The sequence below is a fragment of the Sinocyclocheilus anshuiensis genome, unplaced genomic scaffold, assembly GCF_001515605.1.
Source record: "Sinocyclocheilus anshuiensis isolate Anshui unplaced genomic scaffold, SAMN03320099.WGS_v1.1 scaffold185, whole genome shotgun sequence".
Lineage (NCBI taxonomy): Eukaryota > Metazoa > Chordata > Actinopteri > Cypriniformes > Cyprinidae > Sinocyclocheilus > Sinocyclocheilus anshuiensis.
Genome location: NW_015539887.1, coordinates 1503057 through 1519217, shown reverse-complemented (window position 1 = coordinate 1519217; position 16161 = coordinate 1503057). Strand labels below are relative to the sequence as shown.

At 40.9% G+C, this 16161-nt stretch overlaps 1 protein-coding gene across 1 annotated transcript in view; it reads right to left on the bottom strand.

Annotated features, from left to right (window-relative positions):
- Positions 1-16161, bottom strand: part of LOC107685550 (dynein heavy chain 11, axonemal) — an 80958-nt gene that overhangs the window by 35619 nt on the left and 29178 nt on the right. Inside the window, exons 39-54 of the mRNA XM_016482173.1 lie at positions 15699-15893; positions 15515-15592; positions 13991-14123; positions 13737-13864; positions 13425-13573; positions 13182-13332; positions 12966-13097; positions 12219-12392; positions 11021-11225; positions 10398-10563; positions 10202-10304; positions 5259-5498; positions 5008-5169; positions 4204-4397; positions 3953-4115; positions 1437-1560 (exon numbers count right to left, since the gene is read on the bottom strand). Of these exons, the coding sequence (XP_016337659.1) occupies positions 1437-1560; positions 3953-4115; positions 4204-4397; positions 5008-5169; positions 5259-5498; positions 10202-10304; positions 10398-10563; positions 11021-11225; positions 12219-12392; positions 12966-13097; positions 13182-13332; positions 13425-13573; positions 13737-13864; positions 13991-14123; positions 15515-15592; positions 15699-15893 (2497 nt within the window). The remainder of the gene's footprint in view (positions 1-1436; positions 1561-3952; positions 4116-4203; positions 4398-5007; positions 5170-5258; positions 5499-10201; positions 10305-10397; positions 10564-11020; positions 11226-12218; positions 12393-12965; positions 13098-13181; positions 13333-13424; positions 13574-13736; positions 13865-13990; positions 14124-15514; positions 15593-15698; positions 15894-16161) is intronic.

The window sequence follows — 16161 nt, the reverse complement described above, 5'->3', positions numbered from 1 at the left end:
TGCATAACTGACATGTCACAGGTATATTTTTCATCTGTAAATGTTAGAAAGTCATGCAAATATATCCGTTTTGCTGTCAGGAGTGGGCGAGGCTTACGCGAGTGAACGAGCGCTGCTGCGCGCATGCGTGCTAAACAGACGGCACGCAATCAAATAGGAGCGCAATAATTCTGCGTAAAATATAGCCTACATTTTGCTAAAATATTTGTTGTTGGACATTAAATGTGCCTTTTGTAGAATTTTAAACCTTCATATAAGTGTATTTTTATGATAGCAGTAACTGTGAAGGGACTTGTAATAGGTCAATCAAATGTAAGCTATACAGTACTAATTAATAAGCTCAGATGAGTTAATGTGTGTTTCTTATACAAAGTGAAAATATAGTCATTTTATTTATTTATTTTCATTTTTAATTCAGTGATTTTAACTTTTAATTTAGTTCTTTTAATGCTTTAAAGAGCAATTTTAGATTGTAATGTTCTAATGTTCTGCTATCTGTTCTGCAAAGGTACAGCTGTCATAAAACCAGAAAGAGCCTTTCTGCTTGACTAGAAACTGTACAAAAAGTCAAATAATAGCGTTCCTATTGGTCAGTGTTAGAGGAACTCAGCTTAGTCTGATAGTTAACCTGCTTTAGACCAGGTTAGTTTCCCAGCATAAGTTGCCACAGTGACTGAAGTTGATCTATGTTAAATTTGCTTTATGGAACCAAATCATTTGACAATGAGTCAGACTAACTGAAATAAGCCTGGCTTATTTGGTAAACTTGTTTTATGAAACAGGCCTTGAGGCATTAAAAGTGATCATATTTTTTCCATTGCATCGTATTGCATCGAATCGCATTGTGTTGAATCGAATCGAATCGAAATCGGATCGCACTGCATCGCAATAGGGGGGCATCATATCACATCGCATCGGTAGCTGCTTCATATGTATCTTTAATGTATCGTATCATTGGCTATGCATCGAGATGCGTATCGTATCGGCCTCAGTCATGAGATGCACATCCCTAATGTACTGATGTCAAGTATATGTACTATATATAAAAGTTCTATTTTTGTGTTATGAAAATTACTACACTGCCAAATAAATGCTATTCATACAAATCCTTTATGGCATGTAGGAATAAATGTACTCTTGTGCATTTAAGCATTAGCAATTACACACGCATTAGTTAAATTATGTTACATTTGTTAACTCTGATGCTTTATTCTGGTTCAAGCACTAAGACCTCTGCGCTTGACATCAGTGACAGATGAGAGCCACCATCTGTGTTCTGTGGGTCTTGATCCAATGACACGCAGGCCTGTTCCAGTCACCCTTAATCTTCTTCACCGGCCCCACTCCATTTACATATGTTTCCCATTCATCAGATCAACACACAATGAGCCCCCCTGTGGCGTGTATAAATGTGTGCGTGTGCGGGAGGGTCTGACCTGACGATATCAGGGTGCTGATGATGACGAGAAAACGGTCCTCTGGGATCTGAGCGTCTGTGAGGAGCAGGATTGTGGGTATGTTTTTCACCCCCGTCTTCATGTACAGTCCAGCCAAATCCACCTGAAAAATACATGAGAGATAGCTGAGAACACTTACAATATGGAAGAGAGCACAACCAGTCTCCAAAACCAGTTTGAGCTGTGGCTTAGTGGTTAGAAGAGTTATGGTGCTCATGTGGGAGATTTGAGTTTGAATCTGGTCCGCACACAAATTCCAATCCCATTTTACCCTCTTCTTTCTATCACTTCCTGTCACTTTTCCTTTCAAATAATGAGAAAAAAATCTTAAAAATCAACACGTCGGAAACTGTACAAAAGCAAATAAATTGATAAGTGTAAAAATCCCAAATAATACAAATAATTCTGCCACTTCAAATGCTCAAGCTCTAAATTTGCTTGATTCTGATTGGCTATGAATGTGTTTAGCATTATTCAGCTGGAAAAAAATTCCAATAACTCTGCGTCATTATTGATATAGGTGTGGTCTTCCCTATTCTCATCTAATTGAAGCGATTTTTTCAAAACGCTATAAGCTATAGTTATAGTCAGAGCTGGGTAGTAACTGATTACATGTAATCTGGATTATGCAATCAGATTACAAAAATTACAAAAGTACTTGTAATTAGATTAAATTACATTTTAAAATGCTCGGAATCAGACTACAGTTACTTTTTATTGATTACATGATTACATATTATTCACACAATAGCAATAAATTATTCATATTTTATTGATTCTCCCTAATTCTTCTTATTCATCTTTTAAATGTTTCTTTCTAAAATAGCCTACCGCTTATATACATTCAGAAAGTAATACACAAATTCACAATATTTCTTATTTGCATTTAATGCAGGCATTCCCAAACTTTTTTGTCATCTGAACATTTTTCACTTAATATATTTACTTGAAGTACCCCTGAGATTTTAATCTCAAATAAATATTTTAATAATGAAGTATCACATTTGCATGTTCATGGTTCTCTGACAATGATTAATGGTCACATGGCATGCAGGGTAAACAAATTAAATATTTTTTTTTTTTAGTGTTTTATTTTGATTAATGTTATTTTTAAAATTACTTATTTTTATTTGCCATTTTTATGATTCAATTAATTATTAGCTTTTCATTAAACTCATGAAGCCCCTGCAGTTCATTTATGAACCCAAGTTTGGGAAACCTTGAAGTAAAGTAATGTTTAATGCACTTCATGATATTAATTACAATGAATGGAATATATTTTCTTACTATTTGTATGTTTATATGACGTTATATAACGTGTTAAACGACTTAAAAAAGTAATGTAAAAGTAATCAAAAAGTATTCTAATTACATTACCTAAAATGTGTAATGTAATGGATTGCGCTACTAACTACAATTTTTGTCATGTAATTTAGAATCAGGAACGGACTACAATTTCTAAGTAATCTACCCAGCTCTGGTTAAAGTTATCATAATAGTTATCATCCTATATGTGAATGTGCCAGAGACAACTATCCAGTAAGCAATGTATGGGTTGATTTCCTCAGCCTCAAAAACTGTGACGCTCAACAAGTACATCAGTAGAACACAGAAGCAGCATTCAGAAAACCTGTATAAAAATTTTAATTTTTACAATTCTAGTGCTTCTAGCAGCAAACTTCAACTTTAAAGATATTGTTGCTCAGTGAATTTTCACAAGTGAAATCCAGTCGTTTCAAAAGGAATCCACACAAATGGGAAAGGATTTCGCCGGGCAGATTTTGCAACAGGTTCAAGTTGATCACATGACAAACACAAAGCTGCTTGGTTTGAAACGACTTTTCTGTGAGCTGTGCTATATAAAAGTGCTGCACTATTGACAATAGACAAAGGACTGTAAAACATAGCCGAAATTTCGCTAATGTGACCTTAACAAAAGGAAAGTTGTTCAACATGACTACTATCTTGTAATACTGCATATTTACATATATGCATAGAAACAGGATGAGACCAAGATGAAGTGTCTCTTCATGATTATGCGTAGAGGGCATCAAACAGTGAGTGTTGAGTGTATAGAGATCAATGCAGCTCAGCCAACTGGCCTCAGATTTACCACACACTGATGAATGAAATGATAGCAGCGGCCTCATCAATAGGGCATTGAAATATTTGCTTTGGTTCTTTAATAGGATCTGGCAATTACTCCCCATTGCATCCGGGCGGGACTAAATGAGATCGATGGAGTCGGACGGGGTATTGATCAGGGAAAGTGTTGTCTAAAAGAAAGCTTGATCCCTGCTAATGAATCACCGCCATTTTAGATTTATCCTCACCTCACAGCAGTGATGGGTACTATGATTTAGGCAGCTGATGTGGGTTACGATGGTTTGGCACAATATCAAAGTCGCATTTGTTGTGGTTTCTGCTGTATGTGGTTTTCTCATTTTCATCTTGTATGCCATTGATTGTATTGTGCGGTCTACTGAGGCGGTTACCTTTAGGTCCTGTATGTTGTAGCCCTTGCTGAGGGTGGGCTGGAACACATCCATGTTGGAGAGGTGGGCAGCAAGGCGGGTCAGGCTTTGTTTGCCACTGCCCCCCACACCTACGAGGAGGGCATGGCCTCTAGGACATGCCAGGATGCGACTGATCCGACACCTGCAGAAACCAGTCAAAAAAAACATGTGTGTGTAAGTACAGTTAAATCTGTATTCACTAAAGCACATACTGCAGGCGTAGCACTCACACATGCTGCATGGCTTCCTGGAACAGCACCAGGTTCATGGCAGAGTGGAGCTCGTTGTAGCTGTCCAAAGCCTCATTGAGGATACAGCTGAGCTGCTCCCATCCAGCTACGGGCATGTAGGAAGGTTCTGCAGAGCCCACACTGCTGTGCAGGTATATTAGTGGCTCCTGCAACACTGCCTCTTCCTCTATTTCCTTTAGGAGACAAACAGAGAACAACTGCATGTTAAAGAACAATAGTATTAACATAATAGTATCACATAATAGAGAGCCTGGAGTTTTACTGATGAAAAGTGGAGGAATCAGGATAGATTTTTCATTATTATATATATAATTCATTATATAAATATAATTCATTATATTTATTTATTGTCATTGATTTTGTTGACTAGTTTATTCCTTGTAGATACATATTTATATTATAATTTGTAGTAATTACAAATTTCTAATCCATCTTATTTTTAACAAAGGAGTGGGGAATTAATTAATTTTTATTTATTTGTTTGTTTGTTTCTTTGTTTTTAAATATAACATTATTATACTTTAACTACAATTATACATTTATTTACTTATTTTATTTCATTTTATTACTTAAAATATTGTTGTTGTTTTTTATATTTATAAATAAATGTTTTTGGTGTATTTCTTATTCCATTGCGCAATTTTTTTCATAAAACAGAAAACAAAGAAAATAAAAAATTTGAATAAAATAATAAGGTGCCTTCCAGTTGTTGTTTTTTTTTGTGAAAGATGCTGATTCATTGAGGCCTTTCACAGCAGTAAACATGTCATTTTGCTGGTTTACCTCCAAGGCCTGTCGTGCGATGTCCGCCTGCAGCCTATGGAAAAGCTGAATGTCAGATGCTTCAGAAAAGCGATCTGAATATACTCTTCTGGATTCATGGATCCAAAGTCGAACCAGATCTGCACCCTGTCTAACACACTCTGGCCTGGAGAACAGGAGACCCTAGATGCACATACAAACACAGGTACAAAATGTTGGCTAATTCAAGATATTTACAGTTTAAATTACTGAGCACAGAGGGAATGTTTAACCTGGAACAGCCGAGAGAGATCCCACAGGTTGAAGAGATAGTAAAACTTTATAGAGGTGGGGAGGAAGTGCTGGAGCACCCTGTTATGGAGTGCTACAGCTGCTTTCACCACAGCTGGAGCACTCCTCACCACAGCTGCGCTGAACGGCAACCTCTGCAGGTGGAAGCTCAGGATAGAGCCAAAGATGGAGCTGAGGGTCTCACAGCTGGGTGTGTTGAGCACTAACACTGTGAAATGCCTCTGATGAAAATTAAGGTGAAGATTTGTCAGTGATGTCTCTCAAACAAAATTTCATATTATATAACAAACAATAAACTTTTTTTTACACTACACTTTTTTTTGGTAGCACTTTATTTTACAGTCCTCTTCCTCATGTACATACTATGTACTTATTATAGTAATTACAATAACTAGGTACCAACCCTGAACCTACCCCGTGTAGTTACCTTATATTACCAGAACTATGTACACTGTAAGTACAAATAAGAAGTGCAACCCTTTTTTTACTACAATATCTTTTCATATAATTCTGCATTTTTTTAATCAGTGCATTGCGTATGGAACAGAGTTCAAAATTAAAAAATGGCTCCATTTGAATTCATTAGTTTGAATTTAATTGGTCACAACTCACAGGAGATGCTGAATTAAGATGAAAAGAGAAAATTACTAAATTGCTTTAGTAAAATTGCTTAAATTTCATTACTCCAACACAGTTCCCTATCTGTCGGTCACTACGAGTTATGTCGTGACGACATAGGGGGTTTACTTGAGAGCCCCAATCTGCTCTGACTTTCAGAGAAAACACCAATGAATTTTGGCTAGTGGATTTTGCATACCTGAGCCACTCCACGTGCATACGGGTATAAATAGGTGACAGGTGCATCCACTCATCAGATTTTTGCTTCGGAGCCGAGTGGGTGAATGATTTCTTCTCCACAAAGCCCTTTCGTTCTGACTGGAAGAAAGAAGCTGTTCCTGGTTGGCGTGACGGCACAAACAGCGGTGTCCCTGTTGATTCAGCGATTCCCCTGGGTGCTTCAACTAAAAGAGCAGCTTCTCATCACGGACGGCTCGCGTCTTTTTAAAGATGCCGTTCCGTCAGTGTTCTCTTGGTTGCGATCGTTACCTGTCCTCTGTCGATGGCCATGAGCGTTGCCTTCAGTGTCTGGGCATCCAACACGCTGAAGCTGCATTCGTGGATGACTCATGCGTTCATTGCGAGCGTATGGGCATGACTTCGCTGCGATCTCGCACCCTCTGTCTCTACCCGTCCCGGTTTCCCTGTCACGAGCAGGGGACCGCCGGCCAGAGCTCTGGGAGATCTGAGGGTCACAGTGAGAGCTTCTCCGCCGGGCACGCCCCGTGGACCTCTCACTCCTCCCGCAGCGAATGTCTCGTTCGGCTCCAGAATGGTTTCGCTGGCCCGGCTCGTGACAGTCCCAGCATTTCATTTCATTCGGTGTGCCTCCGGAGGATCAGATGTCGATCGCAGCATCGGGGGATGGGCTATCGTCCTCCGAGGATGAAGATTCGGTGGGGCTGCCCCCATAGGGTGTTGTCGCCACCGCCGAATCGGACCCCGAGTTGACGGCCATGCTTTCCCGGGCAGCCGTGAGTATCGGGCTGAAGGTGAACACACTGCCCAGTCACGAGCCCTCGCGGCTGGATGATTGGTTTCTTGGTGTGGGGCGCTGGTGCCTTTTTTTCGGAGGTGCATGAGGAGCTGACGAAGCCATGGGCGGCCCCTTTTTCCGCCAGAAGACGCTTGTCTCCCTCCTCTGTCCTCACTACCCTCGATGGCGGGGCGGCTAGGGGGTACGTAGACATTCTCCAGGTGGAGAGAGCGGTTGCGGTGCACCTGTGCCCGCAAAACGCCGCCACTTGGAGGAATCGTCCGCGTCTCCTGTCCAAAGCCTGTAAGCTGACGGTCGCTTTTGCGGCCAAAGCTTTCGGTGCTGCGGGCCAGGCCACCTTTGCCCTGCATGCCATGGCTATCCTGCAGGTCCACCAAGCCAAGGCACTGAAACAAATGCACGAGGGTAGTTCTGACCCGGGTTGATGCAGGAACTGCACACGGCAACTGACTTCGCCCTCTGGGCGACGAAAGTCGAGGCACAATCCCTCAGGAAGGTGATGTCCATCAACCGGCAGGGTGGTCTACAATCACGTCACAGCTCGCCCGTCATCTCCTCCTCTGGAGTTAGACGTGGCTCAAGTCGCTGCGCGCCGTCCACATTCTGGGGGAGCTCAATCGTGCAGCCGACACACTCTCACGACAGCTCACATTCCCCGGAGAATGGTGACTCCATGCCGAGATCCGGCTGATCTGGAGTCGATTCGGGGAAGCCCAGGTAGACCTGTTTACTTCCCACGAGTCCTCCCACTCCTAGCTGTATTACTCCCTGACCGAGGCCCCCCTCGGCACAGATGCACTGGCACACAGCTGGCCTCGGGCTCTACGCAAGTATGCGTTTCCCCCAGTGAGCCTTCTCGCACAGACACTGTGCATGGTCAGGGAGGACAAGGAACAGGTCTTGCTGGTTGCGCCTTACTGGCCCACCCGGACCTGGTTTTCGGGAACTCATGCTCCTCGCGACAGCCCCTCCCTGGTGCATCCCTCTGAGGAAGGACCTCCTTTCTCAGGGGCTCAGCACCAAATGGCATCCGCGCAGGTCGCGCTGGTTGAGCCTTACTGGCCCACCTGGACCTGATTTTCGGAACTCATGGTCCTCGCGACAGCCCCTCCCTGGTGCATCCCTCTGAGGAAGGACCTCCTTTCTCAGGGGCTCAGCACCAAATGGCATCCGCGTCCAGATCTCTGGGACCTCCATGTGTGGCTCCTGGACGGAATGTGGCAGACTTAAACGATCTGCCACCGGCGGTGGTAAACATGATCACTCAGGCTAGAACTCCCTCGATGAGGCTGTGAGTCTGTTCATGAAGTGGTGTTCTTCTCGCCGAGAAGACCCCCAAAGATGCACGATTGGAGTAGTGCTTTCTTTCCTGCAAGAAAGGTTGGAGCGTAGGCTGTCACCCTCCACCTTGAAAGTGTATGTGGCTGCTATCGCCGCACATCACGATGCAGTGGACGGCCGGTCCCTGGGAAAGCACGATCTCATCATCAGGTTCCTGAGGGGTGCCAGAAGGTTGCCTAGGCCACCCCCGGTGCCCTCCTGGGATCTCTCTACTGTCCTGGCTGGCCTTCAGGGGGATCCCTTTGAGCCACTGGACTCAGTTGAGCTTAAGTTCCTGTCTGCTAAGACAGCACTCCTGACCGCGCTCACTTCCATTAAGACGGTCGGGGGCCTCCAAGCATTTTCGGTGAGCGAAGAGTGCCTTGTGTTCGGGCCGGCCTACTCTCACATTGTCCTGAGACCCCGGCCTGGATACATGCCCAAGGTTCCCACCACGCCCTTTCGCGATCAGGTGGTGAACCTGCAAGCACTGCCCTCGGAGGAGGCAGATCCAGCCTTGGCGTTGCTGTGTCCCGTCAGAGCGTTGCTTTTCCTCCTCCAGTAAGTTCCCCAGTCGGCAAACCCTGGTTGAGTATCCTCCAGCACCCCCGGCAGTCAAGACTGGGCGGAGCAGTTCCTAGGCTCAGTATCGGTGTTAGCTTGCCCGGGTTTCCGGTCAGCCCCTTTACTTCGGCTAGGTGTCCATATGGCTTGATTGCCTGCGGGCGATCTTATATGTGTATTTTTCCATGGTAAGGTTTCCATCCTGGTGAACACGTGTCTTCCCTTTGACAGACCACTCTGTCAGTCTCTGCTGGCAGCCGTTCCTCCCTACTCCTAGGTAGGACCTGACTCAGAGACTATTCCATATGTAGTACTGCCCCAGGCCTGGGTCAGTCCATATCAGTGTCTCCGTATGATACCTCCCTACAGGCAGGATGTGGTCTCCGTAGCGCCCTTCTCTGGAAGGCTCGCTTCCCCTTCATTACTGCCAAGCTGTAAACAACAAATAGAAAAGGCGTGAAGCACCTTTCATGAAAGTCAAAATCCCTTCTCTTAAGAAAAAAATTCTGTCATAGAAACAGCGGCTTGGCTATCTCCAGCAGCGATGTACTCACCTTTTGATCCATGCGGGCGCCAAGGTCAGCGAATTTGCGCTGGGGCGTTGGGAAGGTTGCAACCTTTGCACAGCATTTGTCTGACATGTGGCTGCTTGTCAACATTTGCAGTGCTACAGGGTTGTGACAGAGTTCAGGTTGTGGTGCTTTCCATGGACCCCCTATGTCGTCACGACATAACTCATAGTGACCGACAGATAGGGAACGTCTCGGTTACGTATGTTATGTCCCCATGCCACAACCTCGAACCATTGCTGGTTGCCAGGGACACATTCTCGGCTCTTCAGCGTAAAACCTGAATGAGTGGATGCACCTGTTGCCTATTTATATCTGTATGCACGGGGAGTGGCTCAGGTATGCAAAATCCACTAGCCAAAATTCAGTGGCGTTTTCTCTGAATGTCAGAGCGGATTGGGGCTCTCAAGTAAACCCCCTATGTCGTCACGACATAACGTGCCTAATTATCCCCTAATATGTAAAATTCATGTTTAATATATTAATACAAAAAATTTATATACTTACTTTAATTATAATATATTAACTTGTATATATGAAATTAATATTCAAGTTATTCTAAACTGTGAAAAATACAGCACCACAAACTGTCCATGATATTTTATGGAATTTTATGGAAATATATGGCATTATTTATTACATACAGGATATTTATTTATTTATTTATTTTATTTTTTTAGTATCACAAATACATATTAATACACATTTCTATAGGTGGTATAGAAATTGACGATGAATGATTATTAATAATATTTGTAAATGCGAAATATATGGTATGACAAAAAGTTTATATTCTGCTCTGAATGCTGCACAACAATGTGCAATAAAGAAGCTCCCACAAAAGAAATTCAAATACCTGCAGTCTGGGGTTAATTGTAAAACTCCCCGATGTTGGATTCATACAAGAGAGATAATGGGTGTTGTGTATGTCTTTCATTGTTAAATTGTGACTGTCATACCTAGAAAAAAGACAGAAAATTGTTATAGAGTGTTTTGACAAGTAATATCTCCCTTAAGTGGAATAAATGAAAGAAACGTTGATGTTGCGTAACCAGTGCTTGTAATCCAGATGCTGGCGAATGAGAGCGTGTGGCTGAGAGGTCCCATAACTGTCCACAGCTGTCATGTTCATGTCATCGATGAAGTAGATGAGTCTCTTGTTTCTCGGGGGTGCGTAACTCCTGCCAGCCTTCCTTTCGAGAGGTTTCTCCATTGCCTCTGATAATAAAAATAAAAAGCATTGTTTTAAAAGAACTGACTACAACTTTGCATAAGGCATCATTTTCAAAGAAATCCTATAACTAGTACAAGTGAAATTCACATTTTACATAGTGTTATAAAATTCTGGGATACAAGTCCATAAGAGCAGAATTTTTTTTGTCTAAAATTTGTATGGCTTGATATGTATGAACAAATCCATCTGTCTCATGCTGTTCAGACCTACTAAAAACTTTTTTTGTTTGTTTTAAAGGTTTAATAAAGCAAACATTTACTCAACATCAATTCAAGTACACCCTGAGGAGCACTTGGATGAAATCACTGGACTAACTGTTATTTCTATTATTATTATAACCAGATGAAATGAAATTTGTCATATGGACCACAAGGAGGTGCTGTTCTACACATCGGAAGACATTTTAGAAAAATTTGATGAAATGCACGCTGTCACACTCACTTTGCAGCATGGATGCAGTGATATGAAAGTGAAGGGGAACTTTCGCGGTTATAAGGTTCTCCGGTAGTGTTTCCAGAAGGTTCCTGACAAGAGCAGATTTCCCAGTGCCTGCTCCACCAATCAGCATAAGAGGCTGAGATGTCTCCAATAACATGCGCATGAAATACTGCAGTCTGACCGTCTCAACTGTTGGGACTAACATAGACTGTAGACAAAAAAGGGGGGCATTTGATTACTCAAGTCATATTCAACTTATCTAAATCAACAAATAACACTATAAATAAGTCTATAAATAACACTATAAAATCTATCTATCTATCTATCTGTCTGTCTGTCTGTCTATCTATCTGTCTATCTTTCAAAAGTTTTCTATTTAAAAAATGCTGTTCTTTAGAACTTTCTTTCCATCAAAATATATTTTTAAAAATGTATCACAGTTTTCACAAAGAGCAGCACAATGCTTTCAAACACTGATTATAATACTTTTTTTTTCTTGAGCACCAAATCACTTCTTTCAAAAACATAAAAAAACGTATCCAATCCCAAAATTTTGATCAGTGGTGTATATATAATTTATCCAATGTATAATTGGTGGTGAGAATTTTGTAGACCCACTCTAAAAAAAAAAAGTATAAAAACATTTACACAATTAAATCAGTTTAAATACTTGTATTTTTCGGAAAAAGCTGTGTGATACTTTGCAAGAGCATTTTGAGTGAACTTTTAGAATATAGTTCTGCAATGAGACACGACAAACCTGTAGGCCCAGTTCATCACTATGACTACCCTATTATCAACATTACGTCTTTATCTTCCAAGAATAAAAACAGAGACAATGGCCCCACACACACGCATAATTCTGATTACTTTGAACGGTAATCAGATCCAAAACTCCTCTGACTGCAGGTTCAGCTCATGATGGAGGGAGGTTGTTTTCTCTGTATCTGTTCACTGACCCACTCTAATGCACTAACTGCACTAAATTAGCATGCCATTATTCTGAAATTAAAGTAGTTTTCTGTGAGAGTGAATTTTCTCAGGAGAATTTTCTCAGTGGATCACAAAGAAATATATTGTGTTGTAATGAATATGTTCACAACATGTTATTCTGTATGTAACAGGAAGTATTAGTGTATTCCGAGTGTTCCTACATCAAATTTAGACTTCAGCTTCCTGCAATACATGATCCTGTCCTCACCTGTACAGGTGTATCAGGGTCCATCTCAAACATGAGCATCCTGTCGGTCCATGGCAGGAAGCGTCTGGAATGAGGATCTAAATAGTAGTCAAACACAGAACCCTGTACAGGAAACTTCACACTCTTCATCTCTTTGATCCACCACTGACTGAACTCAGCCCGAAAATCATGGAGCTGAGAGATCAAAAAAGACAACATAAACAGAGACACTCTAAAGTGCGAGAAACATTCATATTATATATATACAGTATATATTCATCATGCTTGTGAAGGATCCATTTTAAGATGATCTTGAAGAGATCAACTTTTTTTTAATTAACTGATATTCTTATTAAAAAAAAAACAATGATATATATATAAAAAAAGACTATGGGTGATTTTTAGACTATGATCTCGCCAGTGACAAAAAGTTTTAGCTCAGCTTTGCTCAGATTCAGAGAAAAAATTGTGTGGAAAGTATTAGCAAATAAATCAAAACTCACTTAAAATAAATATAAATATATCAATTTTGTCAGTTTCAGTCTTGGTGTAGTTTTTGTTTCGCATTCGTATATTCCCCCCAAAAACGAAATGAAACAAAACAAAACAAAAAACAATACAAAACAACATAAAACACAAAACAAAACACCAACCCAAACAAAAATACAACACACACAAAACCATACAAAAACACAAAACAAAACACCAACCCAAACAAAAAAAACAACACACACAAAACCATACAAAAATACAAAACAAAACAAATACCTGATCCTGGAATGTGGCTCCACCAAAAGCCCACACACATGCGAACACAAAGTATGTCTCATAGACTTCCCGTGGAGTGTCTGCCGGAATGTTCTCCGGAGTTAACAGACAATCCAACAAGGAGCACAGAGTCTGAGAAAGAGAGAGACATCAGTAAAGATTTGAAAACCACAGTATAGGCCTGTATGAATGAGTGTATCTGTGTGAATGGTACACCTGAACCATGCTGTTCTCGGTAATAGGAATGATCGTCTTAAAGGAGCTTCTCATTTTTTCAATACAGCGAGGGATGTATTTGTCAAACAGAATGGTCAGGTGTGCTCTCTCAGTTTGTCTCTCCCTCCGATCAATCCAACTCGTAACATATCTATAGACATTGAAGAAATAATCCTAATCCATCACAAATATGAACCACTATGAATTAGATGGTGTAATTTGCACAGAAAGTGAATTTCTCACAGGTTCCAGCTAAGCTCCTGAGGATTGATGTACAGGATGCCAGCTCGGGACACGGTGGCAGGCGTGGCATGTTTCAAGTGGCTGATCTCAAACAGTAGTCTCATCGAGGGGGTGAGTGGGATACGTTCATTATTAGCCAGAGTAAGAACCTGCACAGACATGCACAACATAACTACATCATTGCCAATATTCATAATTCCCTGTTTGCTGCAAGTGGAGTATTTAAATGTGTCAAAATGCAATTTTAGTGCTCCGATTAATCAGCTGGATGCAAATGTCCTCATAAAAACATGCACAAACTGTGTGGGGTACCTTGTTGTCATCCATGACAGTGTTGAGAGACTCAATCCACATGGGGTCAATGTCTCCATCCAGAACAATCCACTTTGGCCCCGAGTGAGAGTTACTGGCTTGATCCCGCATGAAATGTGACAATAAACCTGCCACATGAAGAGATTTACAATCTCAAAGTCTTACCAGGGAGAATGGATCTCATGTCTAAACTGTAAGTTATGTACTGTGAATTGGACACGATCAGCTCTACAAAACAATGGATGCTGATGTACCATCTTTCCATTCCCGAGTGGCTGGATGAAAGAATCCAAACAGTTCATCATTGCTTATAGCTTTTGGGTTCAGATCATTCCAGAAAGGCATCTTTCCCATGTTGAAGTAGGTTTTGTGAAGAGTTTTCAGGATCTGTTTAGAGATTTTTTTGTGATTATTCCACACTTTAAATGTACTAACTTTCTATTTTAATTTTTGCAAAGAAAATTTGTTTTGGTTGTTATAGATCAGATCATGTGAACAATAAAAAAAATCATATTTTAAATTAATATTATATATAGTATATGTATGATACCATATATACAGTGGGTACGGAAAGTATTCAGACCCCCTTAAATTTTTCACTCTTTGTTATATTGCAGCCATTTGCTAAAATCATTTAAGTTAATTTTTTTCCTCATTAATGTACACACAGCACCCCATATTGACAGAAAAACACAGAATTGTTGACATTTTTGCAGATTTATTAAAAAAGAAAAACTGAAATATCACATGGTCCTAAGTATTCAGACCCTTTGCTGTGACACTCATATATTTAACTCAGGTGCTGTCCATTTCTTCTGATCATCCTTGAGATGGTTCTACACCTTCATTTGAGTCCAGCTGTGTTTGATTATACTGATTGGACTTGATTAGGAAAGCCACACACCTGTCTATATAAGACCTTACAGCTCACAGTGCATGTCAGAGCAAATGAGAATCATGAGGTCAAAGGAACTGCCTGAAGAGCTCAGAGACAGAATTGTGGCAAGGCACAGATCTGGCCAAGGTTACAAAAAAATTTCTGCTGCACTTAAGGTTCCTAAGAGCACAGTGGCCTCCATAATCCTTAAATAGAAGACGTTTGGGACGACCAGAACCCTTCCTAGAGCTGGCCGTCCGGCCAAACAGAGCTATCGGGGGAGAAGAGCCTTGGAGAGAGAGGTAAAGAAGAACCCAAAGAACATTGTGGCTGAGCTCCAGAGATGCAGTCAGGAGATGGGAGAAAGTTGTAGAAAGACAACCATCACTGCAGCCCTCCACCAATCGGGCCTTTATGGCAGAGTGGCCCGACGGAAGCCTCTACTCAGTGCAAGTTCTCTCCACACTATATATATATATATATATATATATATATATATATATATATATATATCAATTAATCAATTAATAAATAACAATATACAATAAACTTTAATTATTTCATAATATTCCGATTGCTGGATTCTAGTAAAACCAAAGAATTTAGCACAAATAATGAATATACTGTATAACTACAGAACAATATAAATTATTTCACACCTGTGCAATATGTTTATAAAGCCATGAAAATGAAAAATAAAATCTATAAAATAACTGTCCACAAATCTGGCAAATAATTTGTTTGCATGACAATTAATTATCAGGCAAAATGTCATAATCGAATAGAGAGATATTTTACATTATAAGAACACAAAATACAAGTAATTAGTGGATTAATTTAAAACATCAGGGAAAGTGGACAGTGGGAAACAGGTTTGTATTCATGTAGACTGTGTTCTGACCTGGCTTTTTCCAGTCCCAGCATCACCAACCACAAACACTGAGTGATGAACAGATAGAAGCTCATCAAGCTGAACAACCTTCATTAAAAATTGCATTCAAAAATAAGAGGTTAGCAAGGAATCTAAAACAGTATGATAACTTAATGCTAAACAATTTAATGACACTGTGCAGAGAGTTTCTTACTTTCAGAACGAACGTGTCCTCAGGTTGAAGCTTTAACTCTAGACTCGTCTGACGGACTATCAGCTCAAACTCTGCATCAGTCCGCCTTTCCACCTCCAAACCAGGGAACAAATCTCTAATCAGACCCAGGAACACTGGAACGTCTTCCGAAACTATCTGTGGCATGTTGAAATCTCTCAAAGCCTGCATCAACACCTACATAATGTAAAAGGAAGCGTCAAAACACAAGGCTGCTTTATCTATAGAGCTATGCATTAGGGTTGAGCAATGTCTACAAAATTGACATCGGACGATGTCTACAGTGAAACATCGCGATGGACGATGACATCGGCGGGGGCGGGGGTGTGCCCGAAGCGTGAACCCTTATAAGGCACGGAAAACAAATAACGATTCCTAACACCATGTCTACACCGGACGCGAGCGGCGCGACAAAATACTATAGAACCACTGATCTATAATAGAG